This window comes from Mustela nigripes, chromosome 12 (assembly GCF_022355385.1).
Source record: "Mustela nigripes isolate SB6536 chromosome 12, MUSNIG.SB6536, whole genome shotgun sequence".
Classification (NCBI taxonomy): domain Eukaryota; kingdom Metazoa; phylum Chordata; class Mammalia; order Carnivora; family Mustelidae; genus Mustela; species Mustela nigripes.
The window spans coordinates 10,811,523-10,838,901 of NC_081568.1; the positions used below are offsets into that span (position 1 = coordinate 10,811,523).

General features: G+C 40.5%; 1 protein-coding gene across 1 annotated transcript in view; it reads right to left on the reverse strand.

Moving 5' to 3' along the window:
• The window catches only part of DNAH5 (dynein axonemal heavy chain 5), a 205,275-nt gene that overhangs the window by 99,280 nt on the left and 78,616 nt on the right, over positions 1-27,379 (reverse strand). Inside the window, exons 36-47 of the mRNA XM_059416774.1 lie at positions 24,949-25,127; positions 24,386-24,573; positions 23,863-24,057; positions 19,184-19,318; positions 18,247-18,354; positions 15,945-16,098; positions 10,397-10,543; positions 7,819-8,060; positions 4,725-4,901; positions 4,117-4,318; positions 2,635-2,777; positions 1,773-1,907 (exon numbers count right to left, since the gene is read on the reverse strand). Of these exons, the coding sequence (XP_059272757.1) occupies positions 1,773-1,907; positions 2,635-2,777; positions 4,117-4,318; positions 4,725-4,901; positions 7,819-8,060; positions 10,397-10,543; positions 15,945-16,098; positions 18,247-18,354; positions 19,184-19,318; positions 23,863-24,057; positions 24,386-24,573; positions 24,949-25,127 (2,005 nt within the window). The remainder of the gene's footprint in view (positions 1-1,772; positions 1,908-2,634; positions 2,778-4,116; positions 4,319-4,724; positions 4,902-7,818; positions 8,061-10,396; positions 10,544-15,944; positions 16,099-18,246; positions 18,355-19,183; positions 19,319-23,862; positions 24,058-24,385; positions 24,574-24,948; positions 25,128-27,379) is intronic.

Genomic DNA, 27,379 nt, shown 5'->3' on the forward strand with positions numbered 1-27,379 from the left:
AGTCATAGGAATCCCTGAATCTCTAGCCAGTTCTTCAGAAGTACGGGTGGCCAGGAAACCCAGACACGTGACAGATATCTGAAGTGAGAGAGGGCTTGTCGGGACTGAACCCCTCACCTGTGAAGTCTTTAGTAGGTCCAGGCAGTTACTGCCAGGATTGCACTACAATGCTAAAGACATAATCTAGGCTCAAGAAACGTGAATAGCTAAAAAATTACCCCACATAATGGGGAAAAAAAGTCCCACTTTGATTTAAGGTTTTAAAACCTGCATTGACCAATAAAGTTAAAATTACAACCTTAAGAGGATGTTCTCCTAAAGTAAAACTAACAAAAGTTCTTTTAATGTAAAACAATATTGAGGGAAAGTGGCTAATGTTAGTAACAAAGGAATGTGTAAAATGTTAGCATCCTGCCAGCTTAGGGTAATTTAATGTGCTATTCCCCAAACACAAAAATACCACAGCTGAGTCTTTGCAATCTACGGCTGACCTTCCATTCACACCTTCCTTCCCGTCACCACACTGTCAATGGCATTCATCTGCTAGAAGGCCAGCCGGTATTGGAAATTGCATCTCTAACAGAGGAGCATAATATAGTTGACAGTCTTATTTAGAAACTTAATCAATGGTCTTAGTTTTTTGGCACTCCACAGTCACCAATCACATTAAACGATACAAAGTCATGATTTAGCCATGCCACCAACAATTTTCACAGCTCTTTGGTATTTTAATTCCAACAGCTAAAGAACAACAAAGTTAGACAAGAGCCAAGTTCTTTGGGTTGGGATTCTCCTAAAATTTCCCTTCCATTTTCAATGTTAAGAAATGTGTTCTTTTTATAAATGTGTTATTAATGTTCTAGCAGACATGAGAGATGATTCGAAAACAACTGAAGCATGAAGGGACACACAGGATTCCCTCCCCCAGAGTCAGGAGGGTCTTAGACAACATGGAAATAAGAGCAAACAACCAGACCACCACTGCAAACCCAGGTCATTCTTGGCAGTTCCACTGACAAAAGCAAAGGAAATTTGTGAGAATTTTTTTTCTGTTACTCCCCAATGATATGATAGGGTAAAACTGTCAATGCAATAACTCGAGATTTATTCCTGCAATATTGATAGGAGCCTTTGTCAAATGTTCAGTCAGGGAACAACAAGATGAATTGGAAATACCAGAACCATAGATTGGAAGAGGAATGAAAGCAAGACTGGAAGAGAATCAGACTGGACCAGCTGGCGGTCTTTCTGGGCTCATTCCCTGGTGTGGATCATGAGGATGTGAATTATGCAGAGGTCTACAAGAAGAATGAAGAGAAGAAAGGAGACATGGAAAGTATTTCTTTAGCCACATCAACAGCCCTTGATTCAATAGAGACCCATGTGTCTAGCCTAAAGCCTAGAATAATACTATCGCCCACAGAAAAGCAGGTATTAGGGACAGCAGGCAAGTTTGGATGCAGGAATAAATGATACTCTTTTTAGTTTAGGATTTTACATGTTCACAGGATTTGCTAGATATTTTAAACACTACTGAGGCTTTTAACACCCTAGATAAGCTTCTTACATCTCCACAATTTACGATTATACAGTATAATCCGATGAGGGAGATATTCTGCTGCAGGTGAAGAATGGAGGGGATACGCAGGGGATTTATCACCACTGGGAAAGTGCAGATGAAGCTCACGGGCACACACAGAATAGTGAGGAGAGCTGAGCTACTACAGCTGATCACACATTTGGTCTTCATGGTGACACCAAAGAGCCAGTACCTGAAACATCAATGGGGTGGTTGCAGAAGAAAAATTCAGACTCTTGATCATGTGACTTTCAGAATCATACTTTGACATAAACCCTTTGATAATGACAGTTTTGGCTGTTCCTTGTTCACCAATCAGCAGCACGGCCTGAAAGAGACGTTGAGAAAGAAATCCAAGGAATGCAATACAAGGAGTATGAGCTCAACTGTGGGCTCCCCCAACGCCCCAAACCCCCATGTTGAGGCCCTAACACCCGGTACTTCAGAATGTGACTGTATCTGGAAATAGGATCTTCAAAGAGATGATCAGGTGACAGTGAGGCCATTCGGGTGGGCCCTCGTTCAATCTAACTGGGATCCAGGGAAGAGGAGGAAATCCAGATGCACATACACAAAGCAACAGCATGGAGGGAGTCACACGGGTAAAGAGCATGGGACACAGTGGAAAGATAGCCACCTGCAAGCCAAGGACAGAGGCCACAGCAGAAATCAAACCTGTCGGCACCTTCCGTCTTGGGCTCCAGACCTCCAGAACTGGGGGAAAGGAATGTCTGTTGTTTAAACCCCTCAGCCTGTGGTGGTTTGTGATGGCAGCCCCAGCAAACTAACAGAGTCATCAGAAGAGAAGGATTTCTCCTTGGAAAAAACAAGTCAAAGTCGGCTTTCTCTCAACCAGTATGTGAGAAATAATTACTTGATCATGCGTCGGAACTACTCCACTCTTAACACTAATAATAAAAGAATATACTAATTTGGGTAATACTTACACTTACTTGAACAGCAAACCAAACACTCCAAGATTAAGGCGAGAGGCCTGGTGTTTTCAAGAGACATTTTAAAATATGCTACTGTCAGTGAAAGTTAAGGAGCCGCACCTTGCCCTGTTTGGCGATGGTTTTAATTAGAAAGTCGGTCCTCACGTTATCGACATTGGGCACCAGGATGGAGCCATATTCTGGGGTGACGTCAGACGGATACACATACTCCTCAGTACACGTGCTCCAGTGCCTCCATTCACCTGAGACGAGCAGAGAACACGCGCGTCTTCATGCCTACGAACACCTGAATTCTGACCTAGAACAGGCAGACGCCCCTGACGTCTCATGAAGGTTTCAAAAACTCTCCATGGAATGAAGAGCATTAGAACCATAGGTCTAAGTGGTAGTGAAATGTGTTAGCCAAGTGAAAATTCCCCAAGGAACAATTCCAAAGTGGTATTATTAGGAAATGTTAAGGAAAAAAAAAAAATCCTGTAATTTTCTTTTTAAATATGTCAGTCTTCAATAATGTCTATATAAGCATGAAGAAAGCAGTGATAGTAGTATGTGCCTAAAGCCATTTAAAATATCTAATCTCACGTTTTCATTACATTTTTTAAGAAGATTTTATTTATTTGACAGAGAGGGAGACAGCAAGAGAGGGAACACAAGTCGGGGAAGTGGGAGAGGGAGAGAGAGGCTCCCTGCCGAGCAGGGTCCCGGGATCATGACCTGAGCCAAAGGCAGACACATAGTGACTGAGCCACCCAGGTGCCCCACATTATATACTTTTTTTGTTTTTTTACATTATACGCTTTCTTAATTATAAACCAAAAATAGAAAATATATAAATAGTGTGTGTTTATGTGTGCGTGTGCGTGTATATATATATATATATATATATATATATATATATACATATATACACTTAGTAGTATGTACTTTATATATATGTAGGCACATTAAGTAAACTAGAAGAATATATGAATAGATATATAGTTAAGCATGTACAGATGAACACACATATTTGTAAAAACATACTTCACATTTTGTAATTTTTATGTAACTACGGATTATATACATGATTGCAACAGATCTGATTTAGAGATTTTTCTCTAATTTGTCTTTTTTTTTTAGATTTATTTATCCATTTTAGAAAGAGAGAGTTAGCATGACTGGGGGGATAGGGCAGAGGGACAGGGAGAGGGAGAATCCTCAAGCAGACTTCCCGCTGAGCGAGGAGCGAGCTAGGGGCTGGATCCCAGAACCCTGAGATCATGACTTGAGCTGAAATCAAGAGGTAGATGCTTAACCCACTGAGCCACCCAGGCACCCTCTTAGTTTGTTTTTACTTCATTAAAAGTTCAGTAAACAATATACTTAACAAGGGGAAGATGTGCATTTGGAACACAAGTGAAATACAATTTCAAAAAAGGAACAATTAGGTTTCTTCACACATGAAAATTTCCATTTTAATTTTACAGCCAAGTGTTTTAACTCACATTTAGAAAAATAAAATTTATGTAAATATTAGCCTGTGGGGGGGAAAAAACTGTTCCCATGTGTTGTGTATGAGGCCGTGGAAGCAAGGACCCTCACCAGTGGATGAGACATAATAGTCAAACATGCTGTCCTCTGTCCCCTGCGGAGGTGGCAAATCCAAGGTCAGCCCTTCCTGAGAGCGCAGCCAGTGCTCCACCCGGCGCCGGCCCTCCGGCTCCAACAGGGCGCCGATGCTCCACATCAGGGAAAAGACGTATAGTCTCCCCAGGTGCTCGGGGGTAACCTCCACACCTTGCTCCTGAGTATGAAAGAAAAATTTTGTTTTAATGCTTGATTCTCCAACTAACGTTTTACTTTGAGGTTTCAATGAAAATAACAAATATGTAAAATGGACAACAGTTTTCTCCAAGATCAGAACAAGGGAAAGATGAATGAACCGGGGAGCAAATACAGAATGGATCTCGAGGAATACCAAGCCAGTCTCCACAATAAATCTGGATGCTTATTAGATGACAGTGAACTTGCCACTAAATTACAGAGCAATGGCTTCCTTGGTGAAAAAAGAAATGAGAAAAATGCAGAAGATGCATGTGCGTGTTTAAAACATCTCCCAACCACGGGTCTAACAGAGCCAATTTCAAATATTGTACTTTCTGCACAACATGGCTCTAAGAGAGAAATATCTAGAAAGTTGAACAATTTACCTTTGGAGGGATCAGCCCTTGAAGCATGTTAATGCTCTGCATGATTACAAAAGCCTCAAGGATCTCCATCTTGTATTCTAAGTTCTGGATACTGAAGCGGTAGAGGCCAGGGAAGGACTTGCCGTAGAGCTGACGAAGAATTTCAGCTTCTTGAGGCGAGCGTTTCTTAAGGAAACCCTGTTTATTGACAGATTAATGCATTAATAAGTTTATTAGCATACCAAGAGAATGTCCATTTGCAACAATAATTTTTTAAATATTAATTAATGATAATAGGGCATACAGGATGTCAGGCCTCGCTAACCGTGCTTTCATTCATTAGATTGTTTAATACTCAAGATAACGCTTGAGGTAGGCATTATTCTTATCTTCTTTTTACAGATGAGAAAACCAAGACCCAAAGAGTTGAAGTAATGTGTCCAGGATCCCATAGCTGGGGGGTGTCAAGGCCAGCATTCAGACACACACGTTCTGTTACCTCCCTGTGTGTGTGCTCAGGTGAAGAGGGAGAAAAAGTCTTAAGCTCTTAATTAAAGTATTCTAGAACAAAATAAGGAGGCATTTATGGGGAAATAATTTAAGAAAAGAAAAAGGAATAAAAAAAACAAAGGAAATCCACACCCACATTGCTTTAAAGAGGGAGAAGGATTTATCAAGTTAGTTGTTTCCTTTTATGTCTTCTAACTTAATAACCAATGTAGAAAAAGACCCAAGAATACTCCAGAAAATGGGGAAATGAGTCATTTAGTGAGCCCACTATTAGAAAGGTGTGTGTGATTTCTAACAAAATACCACTGACACAAAATATTCTCTGAAGCTGAAGCAAGTTCCTTCAGCCTCAAGAGATCGGCTCATCCTTAGACACAGAAGCAATAAAATGTTGATTCCAAATTATTCATCAGTTCATGAATTTACCAGGGTGCCACAGCCACAAAAACAGAAAGTAGTACTTTAAGTTGATGGAACCAAAAACAATGTCATAACACAGGGTCAAGTTATCAGCTTAGCTCCCAGGAGCAGAAGATTCCCACCCGTCTGCCTCTAATAACTTCCTCGGAGCTGCCTTGGATCACTCTCAACATTTCCAGTCGGATTCTTTGTCAGTCTTGCTTCTTGCTAAGCGTTCGTGAAAAGAAACTGCGTTATTTAAGGTGAGCACTGGGTATTATAAGCAAATAATGAATCATTGAACACTTCATCAAAAAAAAAAAAGCAAAATAAACTTTCAAAATTGGAGCCACCAAAAAAAAAATAAATAAATAAATACATATAAAAAACTAGGTAAGGGGCACGTGGGTGGCTTAGTCAGTTGTGTGTCCGACTGTTGATCTCAGCTCAGGTTTTGATCTCAGGGATGTAAGGTCAAGCCCTATGTTGGGCTCCACGCTGGATATGGAGCCTACTTTAAAAAAAAAAAAAAAAAAACCACTTCAGTAAGTGTAGCTTCTTTTTTTTTTTTTTTTTAAGATTTTACTTATTTGACAGACAGAGATCACAAGTAGGCAGAGAGGCAGGCAGAGAGGGGGAAGCAGACTCCCCGCTGAGCTGAGAGCCCGACTTGGGGCTTGACCCCAGGACCCTGAGATCATGACCTGAGCGGAAAGCAGAGGCCCAACCCACTGAGCCACCCAGGTGTCCCCAGTAAATGTAGCTTTAATGTAGGAACCTTATTCAGCCTCAACATAGAACATAATAGAAGCTTCCTGCATAAATAGAAAAGTCTAAATATTCATTAGGTACTCATATAAAAGTATTCTTTAAAAGCCTTTGTGAATGTGAATATTTGGGGAAAATCACAGAAATACTTTTCTACTTGGAGCTTGCTGCTGTAGCTGTAGTTACCAAATCTGGACCTATTATGGTGCTTTTAAAAACAAAAGCAAAATCAAACCAGTTCCTGAACCTCCCCCCACCACATTCCCCCACCCTGAGATTCTAATTTGGTAGAACTGGGGTATGATCCCTTCAGCTGTATTTTAAAGAACTGTCAATGATGATTATTCTTGCAAAGCCAGGGGTCAGAACCCTTGCCCTGTATTCTCCTTAATGGGCAGATAATTTGATTGTGAAATCTGAAATCTTTAGAAGCATGTTTAGTGACATATCCAATTATATATAAGTATCATTTTTCTCTATAATCCCCTCTTTTCTCATATCTTCACATTTTACCAAACCTAAACCGTTTTGCAAACCAGGTTTCTGTAAATTTTGAGAAGATATTATTAAAAGCTAGTATATATTCATAAAGAAAGAGAAGTACAAAACAATGACAATATAAGGCAAACATCTACTTAATTAAATTATGATTTTGTAAGTTTTCAAACAAAATCTTCTCCAAAAAAATTATGTAAATAAAATAATAAATTTCACCAACAGTGTCAAAAAAGATTTCACATCTGTCTTGTCTAATAAGCATTTTGCCTTATAACATTTAAAATATCTAAGTGTGCAAGTCATTTAACTATAATCTGATTATAATCAATATACTCTAGAATGTATTGGTGATAAGAAAATAATATACCTTTTCATGAACTGGAGATATTATCCAAAATATTATTTCCAAGAACAAACCTAAAATCAATGACTAGTAGATCTCAAAGAAGTTGCTTGTATGTAATTTTTCCCTTAGATGGAATTTTAATAAATTGTTTTCTTCAAGCTGATATTCTAAGATGATTGCTCCCAAACTTTATGTGACTGAGTATTTTTTAGAATGTCATGAAGTCCCAAAGTGATCAAATCAAATTTTACTTATTCACAGTTTGGTGGGATTATTGATTCAGTGATGGCTGGCAATTACTCCACAACCCACCGTGGAAATCATAGGTCCACAGAGATGAGAAGATCCCTACAGACACCAGAATGCTAAAGGAAGCTGTAAGGGACAGTCAGGGTTCCAAGGTCCTGGAGCAGACAAGGAGCTGCCAAAAACAACAGCGATGGGATGCAACAACACCACAGGTCTGCAGAAAAATTAGCATGTGCTCTACAGGAACGCACTCTATAGGAATGCACTCTACAGAAACGCGCTCTACACAAATGCTAAAGATCCGCTTTCCTCTCTCAGTGCACAAAAGACAGACTCCACTCATACCTCAAGAATAGGACTCCAATCGAGGATAGATGAACTCATGAAAACCATTCCATTTCTTGAGACAGTAGCAGGTGAAGCATTGTCAATGTTATGGGGTTCAAAAATGATCTTGCAGTTGGGAGCCATGGGAATCCGATCGCCATTCGCAAGGGTTAGAGTTTTGTTATCATCCAAAACAGAATTCAGATTTTCAATCCAAATGGCATCAACTGGACCATCAAGAACTATCCAGATATGCTCGCCTAGAATATTCCACCAAAGGTGGGAGGGAAAGCATATAGACACAGATATACATAGACCCATAGCTATTATACTTGAATAAGTACTATAACTTAATGTAATTGTCATTAAACTTTGATAGACATGATTATCTTATTTTATCCTATAGGACTTTTCCAGTTCTTTATATACCAATTGTTCAAGCACATAATCAAAGCAAATAGTCATTTGTTCATTAAACAAATATTCATTGAGCACTTCCTATATATCAGCACTGTCCTAGAGTCTGGGGATATCATGGTAAATAAGACAATGTCTTGCTTTCACAAAGCTTACATTCTAAGGGATGGAGATGATAATCAAACCAATAAGCAAAGAAATATGCAAGATAAGAAAAATTAAGAAGGTCAAGAGGATGGGGCATTGCTTTAGATAAGGCAGTCAATAAAATATTTCAGGAGAATGAAGTGATGGAAAGATCTAGAGGTAGAATCTTCCAGATAGTAGGAATAGCAAGTGCAACGGTCTCAAAGTAAGTGCAAGCGTAGGGTGTCCCAGAAAGAGCAAGAAGTTGAAACTAGTAAGCAAGAAGAGATGAAGGAGTAGAATGTGAGTACAGTCAGAAGGACTGGCAGAACCACAGAATCAACTCTTGCTTGCATGTCTTACATTGGAGATGTCCCACAGACATCCCATAGTGTCATTGAGCTAGAAGTCCAAGGGAGAGGTCAGGGTTGAAGATGAACATGTAGAAGCCACCAGCTTAGAGATAACATTTAAAACCATAGACTGGGTATGGTTTTTTCTAGATAGTAAAAGTAGACAGAAACAGGAGGTCTGAGGACAGAGCCACTTCGATGTTCAGACTTCTGGTAGTGTCTCCTTTGCTGGTTTCTCTCCCTGTCAGACCCCTCATGAGGCAGAAGTAGAAGGAGAGCCAACAGGTAAAGTTTCCCTGAATCCAAGCAAGGGAAGAGTTTCAAGAAGGGGAGTAATCAACCGTGCTAGGTACTATGGGAGCCAGACTAGCCTGAGAACTGACCATTTATATCTGAGTGGCCTTGAAAGAGTCATTTTGGAGGACCACTGGGGACAAAACCTAATGGGAGTCATGTATGGAGATATTTGGAAATAAAGAAAGTGACAAGCATCAGCAGAATGGTCAATGACAAGGCCATGATAAATTGAGGAATTTGGTTTAATAGTTCCTCTTACTCACCTAGTCTCTAGTTTCTCTTTATTGACACCATGATCAAGTTTGCAACTCTAGTTTTTATTTACTGTGTAAAACCTATAATATATTCAATGCCAAATCAACTGCTCTGAAAATCTTCATTATGCTCATTGGACCTGAATTTAGAAAAAGCATGTTGCCCTCTTTAAGGAGGGAAAAAACCACCTCTCTGAGCTCCCATTCTTGGGAGCACCGGGCACTGGATCTTGTTTACACGGGACTATTGAAACAAGGTCAGAAACAAAATTTGATTTCCAGTAAAGCAATAATTCCAAATATGAACACACTTTTGAAATCCCAAGTTTTCATGTCTCTTCTACAACAGATTTTAGGTTGATGAGCTCCATTGCCTGAGAACTTGGATGTCATCACATTAAACATTTATCAGTAGAAAGTGTTCCTGAAGAAATAGCTCCAGTATCTTGTCCTTCTCCTAGATCCTTATTTCTCTCTTCAAGTGCATTCACTACGCCTTTCTCCTCCTTATTCGGGAGTGAGAAAGCATGATGAGAGCAGTTAATGTCACCTCTTCCATCTGAGCTTATATTCTAGGAACAATGGGCTCAATTTCCAGACTCCACAAGTAAGCAAAAATTCAGAGTGAACCAATAGCCTTTAACCAGTTGGTTCACAGGACAACCAAACACCAGGGTATACCTAAACAGAATAATTTCTTAGTTCAATATAAACTTCATTTTTGGTATATGTAATCGTCTTCCCAAAGAAGACCCTTTCCTCCTGTGATTTTATAGGAGAATCAGTCTTCTAAAAATAGCCTAGACTTAAATAAAAGTAACATTTTTAAATGATTCAGTGAAATAGTTATAGTAAAATCACTTTATTCAACACCATCAATTTTCCTTAACAGCTTTTTCTTTCTCTTTTATTCTAAGATACCACAGGGAAATGGAAATATTTATTCAAAAGGAAAATAATTCCCCTTGTAACAACAACAAAGAAAAAAGGTGAGCGAGGGGGATTTAAAATACCCTAATCAAATACACTGATTTAGGACTTCTTAGTCTTGGCTCAGATATTATATGGAGAACATGTTCTACTAATTCTAAATAGGGACCAAGGATTTTATTTAGAAGGACATGTCAAAAATAATACTTCATCTTCTACCTTTCTTAGCCCTCAGTGTTTTCCTCCAAAGGGTTGAAAATATCCCATCAGTCCAGTCGTTCGTGGCCACGTCAAGCCGACCAAACATCTGTGGGGCCGTAATCGCTTTAGGATTCATCCTCAGTTCCCGGTGTGGCTTTCCACAATCTGTACCAAGTAAATCCAGATTTTAAATGACTCACATGTAGAGTGAACCATCCTTTAGGTAGCACTGAACTAATTTGCAATATACCATCAGCGGGTGTTCAAAATACGAAAAGGCAAAATTACACAGAGAATATATGTCTTACTGCATTCCAAGTTATCATAATTAACACTGTCATATTTTATGGACTAGTCTACTTTTGTTTTTATCCTTATGTAGAAGAAAATTATAGGAAACATAAGGGGGGAAAGATACCACGTTGGCACTAATGAACAAATTAATATGACCTGGAAATCTTTCAAATTTCACAGCTCAGAAATCTTCTGATTTATGGTATACCAGATTAAGTCTACTCCCGGAAATGTCACCCAGAAGATGCCTCATTCTCTCCATTACTGGCTTCGATTTGCTGAGATGTGTTCTTGTTCATTTAGGAAAAGTCCATTAAACTAATCCTGCAAGAATCGAGGACTTCTTCTTTGTGGCTGACCTCAGAAAAATGTCTTTGATCCTCCAAACCCTAAAACTACTCTGAATGCACCCACTGTACATAAGGGACTGTAGTTAATAAGCAGAAAGGTGAAGAATAAGGTTTAAAGTAAAAAATCATAAAAATGGATGCTAAAATATTACATATCACATGAAAGATTGGTGAACACAGGCAAGCATACATACCCATGCACTGTGAAAAAGGTGTTAAAAACCCTTTAAAACGGGGGCACCTGGGTGGCTCAGCCAGTTAAGCGTTCAGCTCTTGATTTCCGCTCAGATCATGATGTCAGGGTCAGGAGATCAAGTCCCACATGAGCTCTGAGGGGTTACCACTCAGTGGGGAGTCTGCTTCTCTCCCTCTGCTCCATCCCCACCTCCTGCCCCTCCCTGCTCTCTCACTCTCGCGTCCTCGCTCTCCCTCTCTTACATAAACAAATAAATCCTTAAAAAATATTAAAACCAGGGCGCCTGGGTGTCTCAGTGGGCTAAGCCTCTGCTTTCAGCTCAGGTCATGGTCTCAGGGTCCTGGGATCAAGCCCCTCATCAGGCTCTCTGCTCAGTGGGGAGCCTGCTTCTCTGCCTGTTTGTGATCTCTCTTTCTCTCTCTCTTTCTGTCAAACAAATAAATAAAATCTTTTAAAAAATAAATAAATAAGAAATAAAAAATAAAAAATATTTAAACCTATTTAAAATTAAACCATAGTTCTCCTTTTTTTTTTTTTTAAGATTTCTATTTATTTATTTGACAGAGAGCGAGAGAAAGTACACAGCAGGGGAAAGGCAGAGGGAGAGAAAGAAGCAGGCTCCCTGATGAGCAAGGAGCTGAGCTGGATTTGGGACTTGATCCCAGGACCCTGGGATCATGACCTTCGCTGATGGCAGATGTTAAACCAATTGAGCCACCCAGGCACCACTTTAGTTTTCCCTTTTTTTTTTTTTTTTTTTAAGATTTTATTTATTTATTTGACAGAGATCACAAGTATATAGAGAGGCAGGCAGAGAGAGAGAGGAAGAAGCAGTTTCCCTGCTGAGCAGAGAACTCGATGCAGGGCTGGATCCCACAACTCTGAGACCAAGACCTGAGCTGAAGGCAGAGGCTTTAACCCACTGAGCCACCCAGGCACCCCTAGTTCTCCTTTTTGAAATCACAAAAAGACTCAGAGAAATTATCTGCAATACTTTACGCTGTTGAAGTTAAACTGAGTCACAATTCAGCTTTTTCAATAAATGATATCCATAAGACAAGCAAAACTGTTTTTTTAAGCTAATCACACTTTATAAAAGGCCAGCAAACTCTCAAACAGTATGACAGTGTCATAGGTAAAAACTGGATTTGGTCTGTTGCCCATATAAGAAAAACTGTCAAAAATTATTTCATTATGGTAGTAGGTAGAATTGCATCGTTTTAATTTAAAATATCCAATGGAAATAAGACAGTCTGTTCCATAAGTGGTCCTGAGAAAACTAGACAGCTATATACAGAAGAATGAAACTCGACCATTCTCTTATACCATATACAAAGATAAACTCAAAACAGATGAAAGACCTCAATGTTAACAGGAATCCATCAAAATCCTAAAGGAGAACACAGGCAATAACCTATTCGACATTGGCCACAGCAACTTCTTTCAAGACATGTCTCCAAAGGCAAGAGAAACAAAAACGAAAATGAATTTTTGGGACTTCATCAAGAAAAAAAGCTTCTGCACAGCAAAGCAAATAGTCAACAAAACAAAGAGGCAACCCAAGAAATGGGAGAAGATATTTGCAAATGACTCTACAGACAAAGGGCTGATATCCAAGATCTAAAAAGAACTTCTCAAACTCAACACACACAAAACAGATATTCACATCAAAAATGGGCGGAAGACATGATGAGACACTTCTCCAAAGAAGACATACAAATGGCTGACAGACACATGAAAAAATGTTCATCATCATTAGCCATCAGGGAGATTCAAATCAAAACCACATTGAGATACCACTTTACACCAGTTAGAATGGCAAAAAGTTGACAAAGTAAGAAACAACAAATGTTGGAGAGGCTGTGGAGAAAGGGGAACCCTCTTACACTGTTGGTGGGAATGCAAACTGGGGCAGCCACTCTGGAAAACAATGCGGAGGTTCCTCAAAAAATTAAAAATAGAGCTTCCCTATGACCCAACAATTGCACTACTGGGCATTTACCCCACAGATAGAGATGGAGTGAATAGAGGGGCCATATATTCCCCAATGTTCATAGCACAATGTCCACTGTTACCAAACTGTGGGTAGAGGGGACACCACTGGCATTTGTGAGAGAAGCTCTCCAACAGCCACACCTGTACCAGGGGAAGGCCAAAGGGATGAGGCACTGGGTTCCAGTAGCTTCTGTTACAGCTCCCCTACTCCCACCCACACACAAATTACATTTATCCATACCAAAGCAATTTCTGGGTATGCCATGCTCTCTCCAGTTCCCCCTACATGCATGGGCTCTTCATTCTGCTAAGAAGGCCTTTTATCCAAATGCTACTCAACCTAGCACTTGCTCTGTAAGCTTTCCCATAATTCCTTAGAAAAGCTTCTGATCTCCTTTGCCTCTGCTCACAACATAATTGTCCAAACCTCCTCATAGCAATTCTGTGTTGACTAATAACTATCTGTGTTACTCCATTAAGCTGTAAGTTCCTTGAAGACACAGCCTTTTGTTTTCATGCCTGCTTTCCCATTTCTGCTACTGAAACTAGCAGGACCTCAAACATTAGAGAAATTTGATGAATCAGGAAACAAATATATGTGGGTCTAGTATAAGTTCAACCCAATTACCTTCTTGATCTTTGGGATAATGAATGGTTTCAGCAAGAAACAATGCATTGCTTAAAATAATGACTATTTTCTCTACATTTAAAACCAAGAATAGGTTAATCAACAGCTAATGATTAATTCATCTTTGCAAAGAACTTCTCCAAAACCAGTGATACCATATGGGTTACATAATTTAGACGTATTATACATAATGTATCACTGTTGTTTAATATTTAGAACTCCTTTGTTCAAGCCATTTTACCAGGTGCATTTGTACTTTATTGTAAACAGAAGGCAGCAACATACCAACAAGAAAGTATTATTAGGCATAATTTGAGAGAACACATCATTTCAAAGCACTATAAAATCCCCAGACACAATCTTAACAGCACGTGAAAAGCACATGATAAGTCTTGCAGGTGTGAGTTCTCAGTTTAGGCAAGGTGAGTGATAGCAGGAAGCACAGTTCTTTCTCAGTGTGGAGACTCCCTGGTGGAGTATTGATGTACAGAATTCACTGGGCCCCATCACTGAGGATACCTAGACTACATCCAACGTGTGCAGGAACCTAGAGCAATATAGAACAGTCTCCACAACCACCAACTCAAGATCGGTGCACTGGGGCTGCATGGGCTTCCTGGAAACCCAGCCAGGCACCTTTTCCCTGTGGGACCATGTCTGCGCATTCCAACGGCCAGAGTTCTGTGCCATTTTGGAACCCAAATCTGCCATGGCCAAGAGCTGCCGACACAGAACCCAAATCTGCCATGGCCAAGAGCTGCCGACACAGTACTTTCAGTATGAGAGATATCAATGTCCAATCAGGAAAGAGAAGAATAATCACAAATGTGGCAATGCCTGTTATCTTTAGATGACCTAGCGCTGGGTAGGAACTTAGCTATCTAAGGCTTAGGGAGATCTGGAAATTAAATGCCTTCATTTAACTTCACCACAAAAACATCTGATTCTAGGTAGGAAATTAGTTTGTGATTAGGATGATTTTAGGAATTGAAATTGCCATGATTTTTTTTGTGTACTGGGAGGTTATATTAAGTCGTACTGGAAAGTGTGGCAAATTATAATGGAAAAAGTCTAGGCTTTTCATTAGTGGACCCTGACATTAATTCCGAATCCTACCACTTACCGTCTTTGCAACACGGAGCATTTCTGAATTTGAGCCTTGAATTTTTGTACAAAATGGGATGGTAATAGCCACATCTCAAGATCATTGTGAAAATTAAATGACATGAGTAAAACATACAACGCAATATGTAAAGTCACTGTTCAGGAATTTTTTCACACAACATTATTCCCAGAAGCCAAGATATGGAAACAATTTAAATGTCCATTAATAGATGAATGGATTTAAAAACATGTGGTATGTGTGTATGTACATATATATATATACGTATATTTATTTATATATATATTTATTTATTTATTTATTACTCAATCATGAGCTAGAAGGACATCCTGTCACTTGCAATGAACATGGATGGACCTTGAGAACATCATGCTAAATGAATTAAGTCAGACAGGGAAAGACAAATACTTTGTGGTATCACTTATATATGGAATCTAAAAAAATCAAATTGTAGAATGGTGGTTACCACTATCTGAGGTGTAGGGAAATGGGAGATATTGGGCAGTGGGTACAAACTTCCAGCTAAAGGATCAATAGGTATGGGGGTCCAATGCACATTATAGCCTACTGTGGTAGAGTGATTGGAGCTAATTATACTGTATCATATACTTGAATGTTGCTAGAAGAGTAAATCTTAAATGTTCTCACCACAAAAATGAAATGGTCCTATGTAATAAGATGGGGGTCAAACCTCACGGTGGTATTCATTTGCATCATACAAATGTTCCAAGTCAATACACTGTACACACTAAACATGATGTTATATGTCAATTACATCTCAATAAAGCTGAAAAAGCTTTTTCCCTTCTAGTTCATTATTATGTTATCTCTAAAATGTACCCAATAATCAGTAAAGCAGCATTCTCTCCTATACAAATATATTAATGTGTCTGACTTTTGTGTACCGCTTGGAATATTCAAATGGGTCACAACAATTTAAATGTGTCGCCCAGAGCAATGGGGCGTGGCCACCCCCTTACCGGCCATGGCTTTCATCAAGGTGTGGATGCAGGTGGTCTTTCCTGCTCCACTGGGCCCCAGGGCCATCATCCCATGCCGCACTCTCTGCGTCTCAAACAGCTGGATGACTTTGAGTTTCCAAGGAGGATGGTTGATTAAACCAGCTTCTTCAACCTGAAAACATAAAAGCCCCATATTGGGCAATATCAACAGCAACTGGGACTTACCATTGTGCTCAAGATAAGCACAGACACTGAGTGGGGGTGGGGAGAGGAATGGGGGCTATTGTTTAATGGGCATGGAGTCTCAGTTTGGGAGGGTGAGAGAAGTTCTGAAGATGGATGGTGATGATGTTTTGCACAATAATGTGAATGTACTTAATGCCACTGAAAAATACATTTAAAAATGGTTAAATGGTAAATTTTATGTTATGGATTTTACCACAAAAAAAGATATATTGCTGGGGTCCCTGGAAGGCTCAGTCAGTGTAACGCCTGATCTCAGGCTTGTCAGTTCGACCCCAAAGTGTGGCATGGAGTTAATTTAAAATAGAAAATTGTCATATATATTGCATAAATATATATATATGCAAAGACAAAGAGCAAATTGAACACTCAAAATGTTATCCCAAGCCAATAAGAAACATCGGCATTTGCCTTCAACAATTGAATACATTCATATTAATATATCCTTGAATATATGCCTAGGAACAACTTAAGAATAAAGACTCAAATGTCAATATGCATTTTGAATCTTTAATTTAAAATGTGATATTTAGTAACTGAAAAACTTTGCAGCATACCAAGTTGACTGATATTCCATAGAAAATTCCAACTGTCTATAAATCTACTGGGTAGTTTTAATCTGTACAACACATGCGTGAAAGTTAACATGCCAAACACTATTCTAAGTTCTATATTCATAACAACACTATAAGATTAGTCTTATCGATATCTTTCTTTTACAGAGAAGGAAACTGAGGCACAGAGGGACCTAGCAATTTCCCCAAGATTATTACTTATAGAGTGGGGATGTGAGCCCAGGAAACTCAGCTCTATCGTGCTATGCTTAAACACACTATGAACGATGCTTTTATTTTTACTTAAATAATTGTTGGATAATAATCATGTATCATTTTATGCTATACATCTATGCTTTTCAAATTTTCATATGCTACAAATTATGCTGTTAGTCGCCCTATATGTGACTTATACTAAGTTTTTAAGACAATGCTACAATTAATTCAGCCATATGATGAAGAAACCATTTGCAAAATGAATCATCACTCTTACCTGATCAGGAGATTAAGATTTTTTTAAAGATTTTATTTCTTTATTTTAGGGGGTGAGCAGAGGGTGAAGGGAAAGACAGAACCTCAAGCAGACTCCTCCTGAACACAGGCCCACGCAGGGCTCTATCTCAGGACCCTAAGATCACGACCTGAGCCAAAATCAAGAGTCAGACGCTTAACTGGGCCACCCACGGGCTCTGGAGATGAAAATTTTTATATACTTATTTTTAAAAGGAAAATATCCATCAAATTCCATTAGATTGGATTCTAAAATTCTAAATTCTAAATTCCATGAGAATGGATTCTAAATCCATTAGATTTGATTTTTGTTAACAAATATCTTCAAAGAATTCAAATGTATTTTATAAATATGAGCTAATCGCCACTTCTATAAAACTTTTTTTACCCCCAAACTCTTCCTTGTAGGAAAAGATACAGAAGCATAAGGTTTACATGGTTCATTTTCACTCCTAGGAAAACTTTAAGAAAGCAAAGCTCTATCAAGTGTCATGGGAAATCTGGACCCGTAATGATACGTATAATGTGGTAGACCCCCCCAGGGCCCCAGGAAGAAATTGCAAGTGATGCTGGGCCTGGGAGAAAAGAATGACAGGTGAGGAGCCTCATGAGATCATTGTGTATGACTCTCAGGGGCAGGAGTCAGAGGTCAAGGCCATGTGGAAACACCAGGGCCACAGAAAAAGCCAAGCTGGGCCAGGCAAGGCAGCCAGCTGAGCCCCACTCCTCCTGCTCCCTTGTCATATTTCTTTCGGAATCTGGTGTGGAACAGCTTCCATCAATAATGGGACCCTGGGCACATGGCCAGCTAAACATGTGGCTGTGGGATGGTGGGGGACTCCCTGGCTGGAGGAGCTCTGTCAGTGGTGAGGAAAAGCCTGTCCTGAAACACTGGCCACAGCCCTGGGCGCTGTTCTTAGAACCCACAGAGCTGGAATCTATCAGCGCCACCTGACACCCATGAAATTCCAACAGGAGGGACATAGCCCTGGATGCCCTGAGAAATGTATTACCTGCCTACTAATCGCCATTTCCAGTTCAGGGTAACCTGCTTTGTCCAGAAGAATATTTGGGAAGAGATCTTCAATCAAACTCAAAAATAAGGGTTCGTCCTCATCAATCTAAAAGAGAAAAGAAACGGAAACTGGACCAACTATTTTTGCACGATGTACAGATAAACTGAAAATGCTGAACATACCAAATTTTTTTTATCAAAACTATTAATAAATAAAATACCATCTTCGTTGAAGTTGAGAAATATTTTCTCAGGCTACCCGTAAGTTAGCTATTTATAGAGAGGGGGGAAAGAAAAGGGAGGAAGAAGAGGAAAAGGAAGGAAGGAGATAAAGGGAAAGTTTGCCTACAGAACAACCTCCCCATGAAATAACCAGTTTGGAGAGTTACTATATAACCTATAAGTTTCTAATTTGAATTTTAAAAAGTAATTTAAGTAAGAGACAGTAACAAATTCATGAATTGGAATTTGCCTCACACATTTATTTTGAAAGAAAAATATATCATTCTGTCACCTGTGCATAGATTTGCTGATATTGAACAAAGGATTTTCAGTCTCTACTGTGAAATGAAAGAGTGTGAAATTATTACACACTTGTTAAATTTACATATAATTTCCTGCTGGGCTCTACAGACTTTAAAGAAGGTGAGATTTTAGCTCTAAAATCCAAAAGTATTTCAAGATATTTGGAAACTTAACATGTGGACTTTTAAAAATCCATTTCAATTCTATGGAAATAGGCGTATGTTATACTAGATACGAGTTACTGCAAAAATAACTTCCGAAAAAGTCTAATTTAAAGCTATGCTCTCCAGCGCTTTTAGCTGATAATTAAGCATTTTAAATGAGTATTTTAAATAAATATTTCTAAATCTCATTTGTGCTTAGTTAGCTGATATTAAAGTGGGTGGAACATTTCCATCTGTGAATCTTACCAGTTTAGAAAGATTCATGTCTCGTAGAACGCGCATGACGATCGTTGATTCCGTATCTGTGGGGTTGGCTCTTTTGGCTGCTCCCAGTGTTCGCAGAACTGACAGAATGTTCCGCAGACCAAAATCATAATGTACCTGAAGCACATGAGGTACACAGGGCTTATTTTCAACATTAACTTATGCGTGAAAACTATACATTTGACAAAAGGCCTATTCACAATAATGAACAAACTGTAATTTTCCTTTAGGAAAAAACTGTACAGCTGGTGGAGCAATAAATTTTTATCAATACATATTTGGAGCAAATTGAGACTATCCAAAAGAGTCCTCTCATATATGACCATTAATTTAAGCTCTTAGGCCAGAACTAATAAATTTATCTTGACAGGGAGAAAGGAATAAATTTCCTCTTGAAGTATCCGCGTCCCCCTGAGCCTCTTCTTAATCAGGCATCCATAGAAAAATTTCCTCGTGTATCTAAAGCTAAAATTCTGAACCAGGAGAATATATATTTATATATGATGGGGAAAAGACAAAGGTATTCAGGAAGAAGAAAAGTAGCTACCTTCTAGGATTACATAAACTGGGAAATGAGGACAAGTCAGAAAGCCAAGCCCCCAGCTTGGTTATTCCCTTAATATATATTTATAAAAGCTCAATAACACCAAATTTCATCACATGTAAAGTGAATAATTAAAACCCAATTATCCAACCACTATAAACTTTATTTATTTATTTATTGATTGATTGATTGATTGATTGATTGAGCTAGTATGAGCGGGGAGAGGGTCAGAGGGAGAGGAAGAGAGAGAATCTCCAGCTGACTCCAAGCTGAGCACAAAGCTAGATGCAAGGCTTGATCCCATGACCCTGAGATCATGACCAGAGCTGAAATCAAGAGTCAGACCCTCAATCAACTGGATCACCCTGGTATCATATATTACCAACCACTATAGAAAACAGTATGGCAGTTGCTCAAAAAATTTGAAAATAGAACTACCATATGATCCAGAAATCCCACTTCTAGGTATATACCCAAGTAATTGAAAGCAGGAGCTCAAAGAGATATTTGTACACCCATGTTCATAGCAGTAGCAGTCACTGTAGCCTAGCGGTGGAAGCAACTCGAATGCCCACAGATGGATGAATGGAAGAAAAAATGTGGTATAGCCATACAGTGGAATGTTATTCAGTCATAAAAAGGAACTCTGTCACCCCCAATACCACAAATGAACCTTGAGGCTCATGCTAAGCAAATAAGCCAGTCAAAAAAAGACAAATGCTGTATGATCCCCCTTATGTGAGGTATCTCATGTAAAATACAAAGCAGTAAAAAACATAAAAACAAGAAGTAAAGCAGGGGGGTATCTGGGACTGAGGGTAAGAATAAGAGAGCAATCGCTGTTTAATGGGTTTAGAGTTTTGCAAAAGGAAAAAGTTATAGAGATTAGTTTCATAGCATCGTGAATACACCTTTTTTTAAAGATTTTATTTATTGTCAGAGAGACAGAGAATGCACAAGTAGGGGGAATGGCAGGGAGAGGGAGAAGCAGGCTCCCGCTGAGTAAGGAGCCTGATGCTGGGCTCCATCCCAGGATCCTGGGATCGTGACCTGAGCCGAAGGCAGAGGCTTAACTGACTGAGCCACTCAAGTGTCTCACATTGTAAATACACTTAACACTACTGAATTGTACACTTAAAGATGGTTAAGGTGGTAAAGTTAATATTATGTATGTTTTACCACGTGAAAAATAAAAACGATTATTTGCTAAGGTGACTGGAGTTGTATGCATCACTTCATACTCACCAATGGGGGGATGGAGACCAGAAAAATATTCCGATGGAGTTCCTACTTGATTTCAAGGAGCTTAAATTCTAATAGAAGTAACATGATAAAAACGTAAACAAATTCACCAAAAAGTAACAATGACTTGAAAGTGCTGGTGTGTGGAATTAATTAAGGAAGACTTCTCAGAACTGGACTCACTCAATGTGTGGGCACGAGGTGAGATTCACAGGGTGTTCACCCAGAGATCAATCAGCACAGGGCCAACTGTTTTGGGTGCGTTGACTCATTTTGTCGGACAATGACCCCATGAGCAGGGGGCATGATGGAAAGAGAAAGGCGATAGTGGAGAAGAAGACCAGAGTCGGTGATGTGGGCATTTTCTACATGCAAGAAACAGTGTGGGGGGCGCCCGGGTGGCTCAGCGGGTTAAACCTCTGCCTTCAGCTCAGGTCATGGTCCCAGGGTCCTGGGATCGAACCCCGCATGGAACTCTCTGCTCAGCAGGGACTCTGCTTCCCTCTCTCTCTTGCCTGCCTCTGTGCCTACTTGTGATCTCTGTCTGCAAATAAATAAAATCTTTAAAAAAAAAAAAAGAAAAGAAAGAAAGAAAGAGAGAGAGAGCATGGAAAAACACTTGACAGAGGAAGAAGAAGAATGGGTGAGTAAAGGCTGCAATAAGCAGAAGAAACCAAGAATATTTTTAGAGAAAATATAATTTAATGGAGGCTGGGGGTACAAAAAAATAGTCAAAGAAGCTGGGAATGGAGGAGAGTGAAGAGAAGGATCGAAGTTATATATGTCAGGAAGCTTTATTCGTGTTACAGTTTTACGTTTATTTTAGTGTTTTATTATTTAGCATGTGCTTTTGGCAATGTTTATTTATATGTCCTAACGATCTGTGCCATGATCCCCACTTCCTGGTGGGATCTTTTCCCTTTGAGTGTGGTAGGCCCTGTGATTTGCTTTAACCAATACAATACAGCAAAGGTGACAGGTCATATGTGATTGTGTATATGTGATTCTGTGGTCACATGACTTAAGATTTGTGATGGCTGATTTTATGTGTCAATTTGAGTGGGCCACAGGAGGTCCAGGTAGCTAATCGAACATTATCCGTGAATGTGTCTCTAAATGAGTTTCTGGAAGAGATTAGCATTGAACTGGTGGGCTGAGGAAAGAAGACAGCCCTCCCCAGTGTGGGTGGGCACCACCCCATCGATGGAGACCTGAATAGAACAAAAAGGCAGAGGAGGTTGGATTCACTCTCTCTGCCCTTCTGCTGGGCTGGGATATCAACCTTCTCCTGTCCTCAGTTCTCCTGACTGTCTGGCCTTCAGACTTGGACTAGAATCTACACCATCATCCCTTCAAACGACACCCCCATCTTTCCTGGTTTCCAGCTTACAGACAATAAAGTCTGGGACCTCTCTACCTACATACGTGTGTGACCTAATACTATATAATGAATTTCTTTGTAGGTATAAATGAATGTATCATATTGGTTCTGTTTCTCCGGAGAATCCTAATACAAGACTGCTGCAGCCAGCTTGCTGGAACCTCTTCCCCTCACGGACGTTGAGAGGGCAAGCAGCCATGAGGCAGATAGCAGAGTGCAGCCTGTGGGGACCGGTGGTGCGGCCTTGTCCAGCTGACAGCCGGCAAGAAACTGAATCCCCCAGTCTTCCAACCTCGAGAACAGAATTCTCCCAACAACTGGAGTGAGCATAAAAGTAAGTCCTCCCCCAGTCAAGAACGGGCCCAAGACTTGTTTGAAGCCTTGTTACGCTCTAAGCAGAGGACCCAGCCATGCTGGACCAGGACTCCTGACCCACAGAAAACACGAAATAATAAATTATGTATTGTTTTAAGCTGGTAAATTTATGGGACTATTGTCAAACAGCAACAGATAACTCCTACAAAAGTAATGTAAGATTAGTTTCATGCCTCATAATTAAAAAACTGCATGAGGGGCGCCTGGGTGGCTCAGTGGGTTAAGCCGCTGCCTTCGGCTCAGGTCATGATCTCAGGGTCCTGGGATTGAGTCCCGCATCGGGCTCTCTGCTTCCCTCTCTCTCTCTCTCTACCTGCCTCTCCATCTACTTGTGATTTCTCTCTGTCAAATAAATAAATAAAACCTTTAAAAAAAAAAAAACTGCATGATGTCAGAAACTGCTACTCTAAACAGTGCTAGGAGGGCACCTGGGGGGCTCGGTCAGTTAAGCGTCTGCCTTCGGCCCAGGTCTTGATCCCAGGGTCCTAGGATGGAGCCCCCTGGCGGGGCCCCTACTCACCCAGGAGTCTGCTTCTCCCTCTGCCTCTCCCTCCTCCCTGCTCACGCTCTTTCTCAAATAAATAAATAAAATCTTTTTTAAAAAAATTACAGTAAATGAATCACTAAACTCTACCTCTGAAACTAATAACACACTATATGTTAATTGAATTTAAATTATAAAAATGAGAAATAAATTTTTTAAAAAGTGACAGTAGATAAAATAGACTATTATTAGCAAGGCATGGCCGCTACATGAGGGACTTGGAAGTGAGAAGAGCAATGTCTAAGAGGTTCCTGAAAACCATGAGGACACACAGCACACATTATGATTAATGTACCGGTGGGATAAAGAGCAAATATTCATATTTATAATTCTTTGGCTCTTCAATCAGTTCCAAAAGTACTTACCTCATTTCTTACGCCACAAATATTAATTTATCTAAGAGCACTTTAAAAAACTATGCATATAAAATTAATTTTGTAATGATATGACTTTCAACTTCGTATCACTAACATAATCTGCCGACAGCCCTAGCCTACAATTTTTCAAAACGAGCAAATTTCACAGAAGAGAAGAACTAAGGGGCTAAGTGCGGAGAGCCCCCCAGCACCTCACACCTGCTTAGAAAGCTGCTCCTCGCACAGCTTGTAGAGTGTGAAGAACTTCCGGGCCAGAACAACGTTGTCGATGAAGCCACAACTAGCCAGCTTCACCCTTATGATAATCTGCCGGTCGGGCACCATCATGGCCACGGAGCGGAAGTTAATCTTCAGGTTCTCAGGGAGCTCCTGCCGCCCAGCATAGCCAGGATTCTACACGGGAAATAAACACCAGGGGTGAACGTCACGGTCACGGGCAGCACACCCCCACCGGTATGCCAGAAACAGATTCATCGAGCACAGGCAGCAAATCTGGACTGATCACTGGAGAACGCACTTACATATCTTACTCCCCTTTTAACCGGAGAGACGACATCACAGGTTATTACGATGAGCTTTGTTTAACACCCAAGGCTTTCACACAGGAGTTAAAAATACCGTCCCAATTTCCGTTCATGGAAACGAAGGGCCCTGAGACCCGGGCGAGGCATGAAAGCTGCGATAAGACTGACATTCAGCAGCTCTCCCTGTGGTTCCTTACCATGGTCAGGAAAAGTCCAAATTCAGGGTTCATAGTCACATTATCTCCATCGGTAAAAATAAAAGACTTTTTCCGCTCCTTTTTACATGTCAGAATAATGGAAATTTGCTGGGCTGCCACGGACAGAACTGGTAAATCGATACGGTTAAATTCATCAAAACAACCCCAGGATCCAGACTGTGCCAGTCCTTCGAAGGAAAATTAGATAGAGAATCCAATTAGTATATAATTCCAAAAAGCCGGGGAAAAGGGCATTTTGCAGCTGCCAAGACAAGCCAGAGATAAGTCTGTTCAAAAATAAACTTGAACAAACAGACTCTGCACAGGGTTCCCCCAAAATGATTCACCATGTGGTGCTTCATCTGGAAGCGGCCAACCTGCGGGGATACAGGCGAGTGAGCAGGACATTTGATCCCCACCACACCGCGAGGCTCAGTTTCCAAAAAGTTGCACGAAGTTGAAAAATGACACTGCACTGTAGCCAATGGTTGAAGAAAAGAAATCTTAACAAGATATTCCACCTTAGCTTAAATTTTTCATCAAGTAAAAACTATAACCATCACCTTTAAAAATCCGTCCAAGGCCTCGGAAATCCATCTGGTCAGAACAATTGAAAACCACAACATACTTCCCAAGACACCGTCCCATATCTTTCGTGGTCTCCGTTTTCCCGGTTCCTGCGGGTCCAGCGGGAGCTCCTCCCATGCTCATTCCCAGAGCCTGAGCCAACGTGATGTAACACCTGGAGGAAAAGAGACATCACTAGAACCATCCCGCCAGCACCCAGAAGGCACTGCGGAGACGCCACAGAAAAATGAAACCTGCGCCAGATTTAAAAAGGGAAAACTCGAGCCACTGTCCCTACATAATATTTCCCGAACTGCATCTTAATATATGCTTTTCTTACAGATATAAACATGTGTAGAGGAAAGAGGAGGGGATGGCCTATGGCCAAGTAAGTTGGAAAATTCTTAAAAAGGTCCAATGAGCTTTCTCAGGATAATGTATAGTGAGATTCTCCAAGCGTGAAAAATAGTACATAGCATTTCCAAAACTTACTTGGCAAATTTTCACAAAAACCTACCAACCTTTAAAGAATAATACTCTATAGAACAGACTGGACACCATTTGATTGTCTTTTGGGTGGTACTGACAGTTAAGCATTTGATTCTTGGTTTTGGCTCAGGTCATGATCTCAGGTTCGTGAGATGGAGCCCTGCGTGGGGCTCTGTGTTCATTGTGGAGTCTGCTTGGGATTCTCTCTTGCCCTCTCCTGCTGCCCCTACCCGCTTCAAATAATCTTAAAAAAAAAAAAAAAAAAAAAGATTAATCCCCTTTTGAATCTAATGAATAATTTGAGGTATAGGGGGCATGATATTTGATATCTGAATCACACATTGCTAAATAATCACATCTTTGATCTATTTCTGGGAACAACTACTGTCCCTACACACACCTTCTACTGTCTCTTACTGCATGATATTAACAGAAGATTCTGGAAGAAAATACAAGAGTGCCTGGGAAGGAGAAAACTAACCTGATAACTCGCTGATGAATTACTCGATCCCCCAGCATCCCACTGTGTTGTCAAAGGAAGTCTATAAAGTGATGCAGTTGAGGGCTTTCCTGTGGCTGAGCTCTGTAAAGCATTCATCTGGACTCAAGAAATATTTCAAAGGATAGAAAGTGATTGTCCAGCATGAAGGGTGGAAATAAACAGTGAGCACATCAACTGGAGGTCCTCTAGAGTCTGTATTTTATCAGAAGTGGGCTCCTAAAATAGGCTAGTAAATGGCTGAGCCCTGAAAGTACGCAGAGCCCGGAGAGGGAGAAGACAAGGTAAACTCAGGAGGACTCCCAAGCTCACTTTGATTTTGCCTTTTAATTCAAGGTTTTCTTTCTCATCTTGCCCTTCCGCTATCCCTGGCAGAGCCGTCTCAGTAAGAATAGTTCACGTGATGGGCTCCACCTACAAGATCTCACGTAAGCCCGGAGCGGAGAACCCTGCAGGGAAGCTACTGTTGTTTTTCCCATTTTTGCAGACGAGGGGAAAGGTTCCCAGAGATGGAATTCCTTTCCTCAGGATTGTGGCAGCAGAGCTGAGACTCGAGCCTGTCTGGCGACATGCCCTAACACCGCCAGGTTCTAGAACATGTCCACCCCGCCAGGTAAGGAATAAATCTCCAGGAACTCTGGCCACCCACTACTTCGTCTTGCAAACTCTTCTTACAACTGGGATCATCTGGGTCTATATTTGACCTGAAGTACCAGCAAGTTGTTAAGGTGCCTTAAAGGCATCCTAATTACACGAAGAATAAGTGGGCGAGCCAGGGGCTGGATCCTTCGTTCCTCCGCTGGGTGAGGCTTCGGCCCAGCTGCTAGGCTGGCCCCCAGACTCCTCTAGGACTTGCCTTTCAGAGACAAGCATGGATCTTCATGTCCACATTCATGTGATGCCCCCGAGTATTCTAGATGTATGTGCATCTCTCCTCCTCTTTCCTACTTTCCTTTCTAGTCTCTTGGCTGATTTAAAAAATGTCATCATTCAGGAAAAGGATTTGGACTTCTATGTGCTTAGTGGTTTTCTGCAGCTTTCTATCTCCCCAGCAGACTGCCCTAAGCTCTCTGCTCTCAGGAACGGGGTCGAGTTCATACTTGTACCTTCAACTGTTTCCCTAAACCTGGCACCTAGTACTCTACGAACTCTTATTAAATAAATGTCTTGTGCCAGCCCAGCTGTACAGTCTTAATTGGCTCCTCCTCTCCCAGCAGCTACTGGAATTAGAGATGCACAATGTGGGGGCACCTGGTTTACTCAGTTGATAAAGAGCATGTGCCTATTAATCTCAGGGTTGTGAGTTCACGTCCCAAGTTAGGCATGCAGCCTACTTTTTTTTTTCTCTTTTAAAGATTTTATTTATTTATTTGACAGACAGATCACAAGTAGGCAGAGAAGCAGGCAGAGAGAAAGGAAGGGAAGCAGGCTCCCCGCTG